This window comes from Penaeus vannamei, chromosome 3 (assembly GCF_042767895.1).
Source record: "Penaeus vannamei isolate JL-2024 chromosome 3, ASM4276789v1, whole genome shotgun sequence".
Classification (NCBI taxonomy): domain Eukaryota; kingdom Metazoa; phylum Arthropoda; class Malacostraca; order Decapoda; family Penaeidae; genus Penaeus; species Penaeus vannamei.
Genome location: NC_091551.1, coordinates 6,505,988 through 6,510,987, shown reverse-complemented (window position 1 = coordinate 6,510,987; position 5,000 = coordinate 6,505,988). Strand labels below are relative to the sequence as shown.

The 5,000-nt window shown below is 43.1% G+C and overlaps 1 protein-coding gene across 1 annotated transcript in view; it reads right to left on the bottom strand.

Moving 5' to 3' along the window:
* The window catches only part of LOC113817300 (uncharacterized), a gene marked incomplete at its 5' end in the record, with an annotated part of 5,161 nt that extends 594 nt beyond the window's left edge, over positions 1–4,567 (bottom strand). Inside the window, 4 exon segments of the mRNA XM_027369325.2 lie at positions 1–2,297; positions 2,613–3,157; positions 3,691–3,856; positions 4,392–4,567. The exon segment at positions 1–2,297 is cut by the window's left edge and continues 594 nt beyond it. Coding sequence (XP_027225126.2) covers positions 342–2,297; positions 2,613–3,157; positions 3,691–3,856; positions 4,392–4,567 — 2,843 coding nt within the window.
* Between the last annotated feature and the right edge of the window lie 433 nt (positions 4,568–5,000).

The window sequence follows — 5,000 nt, the reverse complement described above, 5'->3', positions numbered from 1 at the left end:
GTAATCAACAAAGATCTTATAAACTGCCTTTTATCACAAAAAATAAAACTCCTGTCTTTTTTTCTGAATACCATTTAAAAATTGTTACTGACAATATCCTGGAAGCAACAGTACAGGTGGGTGGCTGATATCTCTATGGGCAAAGTACTTCTCTTTTAAACTCTTCTTCCCCAAGGCTAAGAAAATTTGTACCATCTACTGCATAACACTCCTCTTTGTGGACTCCTTGACATATATATATAACAAAGGAGACCACAGTAACATATAAATATACAGTAGCTGAATGAAAAACAAACAAAAAATTTAAGATTCCATTATTCTGAGATATATTCAATATATTTTCACCACCACTGCCTCCCTCCCCTTCCCCCCCTCCTCCCTCCCCTCCCTCCTCCATAGCTATCAGAGCCATGATAACCCCGTGCTGAAGGACTGTACGGAGGTGTGCCACGGTGGAAGTCACCATGGTGCCCACCCGGCTGTGAGTTGAACCCTCTGCCCCTGCCCCGGGGGGAATGAAAAGTAGGCCCTCCTCGCCCTCTTCCCCTCTGGTTGTGTGGACTACCATAAAATTCCCCTCTACTTTGGTATGAATTAAACCCACTACCCCTGTAGTTTCCCCCATAATGCCCACCCCGACTGTGGTTTGAACCCTCAAAATTTCCTTTACCTCTGTCTCTCTGCTGATTGAATTCTTGGTCTAAGCTTTTCATCACATCTATCACATTGTTCTCTCCATAGTTCCGACTAACTGAGTAATCCCGATCTCCATTTCCCCTTCCCCCACTCTTGGGTCTTTCCTTGCTGTCCCTTCCACCACTCTTAGCTATGACGGTTGGAATATATTCTTCACCTTGTGGCTCATCATCAGCCTCATCCTGGCAAAACTCCCCATACCAGTCCCTGCCCCCCATATCTGAGTCACACTCCTTATCCTCACTAACACTACCATTTGATCCACCTTCTGATTCTCTTTTAGTCACAGGTAAAGGCTTTACATCTTTACTCTTGGTGCACTCATCTTCCGATACTTTCTCCTCTTCACTCTTTACAGGACTTGCACTATCCAGTACAGATGTTATTGTATTCACACCAACTGCCTCAGACTTAGCACTATTCACAACTGGCTTGGCTTTGTCTCCAGAAACATTTATAGTCGAACGGTCCTTTTTCACTTCATTTTCACTACTTGTTTTCTTAGAGGAACTGCTCTTCCCAGATTCTTTTGTTAACTTTTGTTCCTTGACTTCACCTTCTTTTCTACTATTAGCACCCTCCTTCCCAGACTCATCACTGATGTCCATATCATTTTCTGAATCAGAGGCACTGATGTCCATGTCAGAACCCGAATCTGCATTGTTTTGCTTCAATCCTGACTTCTTCACTCTAAAATCTTGGTCGTCTCCAGGGGCAAACAAAGACTGTATTGAGGGAATGGGTGCCACACTAGACTCTCCTGTGGGGTCTGACAGCGAGCTGTAATCATAGCAACGGTAATCCATATCAGCTCCCCGTGGCTTTATGCTAACAAGGTTTGTTCTATGATCACTATCCTCCCCTTCCGATACTAATTCTCTCAAGTTGCTCCTGGCAGGACCACAAAATGCGGGAGGTAGTGGAGGGGGGTGGAGAGCGCCACTATACCCTTTCTCATAGGGTGGTGGAGAGGAGGGTGTGTCTGAGTGTAAAGCTTCGAGCTCCTCATTGCCAGGAGGTTCTCCCCAATTGCGGTCATCAGCATCATCTTCATTCAGGTCCCCTGAGTTGGCATATTGGTCATAGTCAGACCAACCACCACTGTAGTTTCTGTTCATTTCATAGTCACCACCTGGTCCACCCATACTATCCATTTCTGGGGGTGGTGGAGGTGGAGGGGGTGGAGGAACCCAGACCGGAGGTGTTTCATATGGAGGATAGGGCGGAGGCTGATCCCCTGTAGGTGTGGGAGTAAATGGCTTGGGTGGTGTCTCTGGGGGGAGAGGGTATCCCTGAGGATAATGTGATTTTGGTGTGAAGGGCCTCGAGTTGCTGAAGGGGCCAGGCACATATGGGGAAGGGGAATCGGATGGGGGGGGATTGTTTGGGGGCAGCGGAATGGAAAGGCTTGGGGGTGGACGGGTGAGATCAGGAATGGCTGACTGTGATGTGGGTGTGGAAGGGGCTTTGGCAGTGTCATATGCAGGTGTCACAGGGGAGGTGGCATTGCTACTCCCACTCCCCCCACCACCACCTGACTTGCTTAGATATGCTTTTCCAAATGTGTCAAGGAGCTCAGCTGCACTCATTGGTTTGAGGTCCTGAAAAAAATGCACATATGAGTATCACAAGTTCCAGAGCAGGTTGGAAAAGAAAGAAAGAAAGAAAGGTGGCAGGATATTAAAAGTACAGGAAGACTAAGCATTATGCAATTTTCCCATTTATCAGCTACATATAAATATAATACATCAAAGCATTGGAATACATATAATATGTGATTAATTTTCTTAATGTAACTATAAAATACTTTATTTATTTACTTTCTGAAGATTGACTGAACTTTACAAATTCATTGTGTATGTCAAAACAGAAGTCAATCCTCATATTAGAACACACACAAAATGACATCCTCCTACCTTCGGAGGTTGAATGGGAGAGTCATATGAGCTGGCAGGGGTGTGAGAATATTCTCGATCCCTTGGCTTGTGCGAGTATTCCCGGTCAGACCCTCCATGGTCCCAGCTGCTGCTCCTGTATGAATCCCGCACTTCTCCATCACGGGAATCTCTAGAATCTCTCGAGGACCGTGAGCTCCTGTGCTCCCTTGCATAGTCCCTCCGCTGTGCACTCTCTCGATCCCAGCTCTCATGGACCTCATGAACGTCAAGGACCTCCCTCCGCTCATCTGTGTCCCTTGAGCTCTCCTTGCCGTCCCAAGTTCCGTGGGATTCTTTAGAGTTGGCCACCTCCCAAATTTCTATGCTGTCGCTGCTCTGATTGCCGTCTTTGATCACCTGAACCTCCTTTACTTCCATGTTGGACGAAGATTTCGACTGAGACTTTTCCATCTTTTCCTCCTTTCGGAGAGCAGAGATGCGCGCCTCAAGGTCTCCGGTGACCCCACTCAGCGCACCCTTAGCCAGCTCAGCAAATTTCGAGGAATTCAAGAAAGAATCCATGGCTGAAGAAAAAGGACTTTGATTAGCTACAGCTTATAAATCATCAAATACAGGACTGGGAACCACAATGCAAAATCAAGAGATAAGATTTGGGATTAGAAATAGACAAAGCAAGGCATAACTCGTAAGTAATTTGGGCAAGTTAGGCCAATGAAATAGCCATGGCTCCTGAGCTAACCTTCAAGAGCTTCAAGTTCAGATTTATGATCATTTTCAATTACAAATTAATACTAATGTTACTTAAAATCTTCTTTGATCCTTTATATTCCTTTTAGTGCAATAATCGAATACAAATTTAAATTGAAAGCAACTAGCTTATTTGATACACTTCTTTAAGCAATTAATTTGAGAATTAGTGTTTTGAACAATTAAAAAGCTTAACTGGGAAGATTACATTCCAAATAAATTAAACTTGTGTGATTCTTGATGATTGTGAGCTTTAAGTTACAACCAAAAATAAGCTAAAAAGATTTTTAAAAAATATATATATGTTTGCTGACTCCTTACAATCCAAGGCTAAAACCATTCTACCAACCCGAAGATGCTGAATCAGGAAGTGATAAGTTTTCATCATCACTATTCTCAGGCGAGGGAGCATCAACAGTTGGGGACGGGACTGGGCTTGGCTCCGGTAAGGTCTTCATCTTTTCCTGCAGCTTTGTTTTTAGAGTCTTGACTCGATTACCAAAATTCTTGTACGCCTACAAAGAATGAGAATTAACAACCTTCAATTATACTTATAATTGAAATAACTTTCTCAATGATTATGATGATAATGATATAAACATAAAAATATAAACAATTACAAACACCAGCCTAAAATCAAAAACAACATGAAATGAAGTAAAATATAATGAAGATGATTGGGATAAAAAACAACAATAATAACAAGGATGACGCAATATCATACGACAATCCTAATGCATAAACATAAAGGCTGTATTTCTGCATCCTATGATCCCATTTCTACAAATCACTATAGACTGTGGTCAATGTAAAGCATAAGGATCACTAATATATAAAAGACAATTTTCTAACTTACCTCTTATGAGTGTTACACAATGCAAAAGGATGAAGGTGAAACTAAATACAGCTAGTGTGTTATTCAAACCCCTTACTGCAGCACCACAAAATGCAAAAGGCAATAGCCATCAGATTCCTTCTATCCTGAGAATAAAACTATGAGGCAAACTGAAACCTCCTCAAAGAGCAGAAAATAAAGGAAATCCCACTTACATTAGCTACTAGCTTGGCTTCACCCCGCTGAGTCTCATAGAAGATCTCTGCCTGCTCCAAGAGTGTCACAACCTGGGTCCTCTCCTCAATCTCCTTCTGCACTGAGGCCATGTAGCACTCGAGGGCAATCACGGCTTCCTCAAACTCCTCCATCCGCTCACGGCTTGTGCCTCGTTCTGTCAAGTAAGCAAGCGTTCCATGAATAATTTTCTTATCTTAATCCCAGGATGAAACAAATATTCAAATGAAAACTGAAAAGGGAGAAAAGGAGAAACACATTAAGACTTTATAAGTGCACATAACATCAAATTTATATGTAAATATATGAAGAATATAATAAGTATTTGTTTGTCCTTGTGTATGTGTGATTATGTGTGTGTGTGTGTGTGTGGGGGGGGGGTCAGGGGCTGTGTGTGTGTGTGTGTGTGTGTGTGTGTGTGTGTGTGTGTGTGTGTGTGTGTGTGTGTGTGTGTGTGTGTGTGTGTGTGTGTGTGTGTGTGTGTGTGTCTCTGTGTGTGTGTGTGTCTGTGTGTGTGTGTGTGTGTCAGTGTGAGTGTGTGTGTGAGTGTGTGTGTGAGTGTGTGTGTCAGGTGAGTGAGTGTGAGTGTG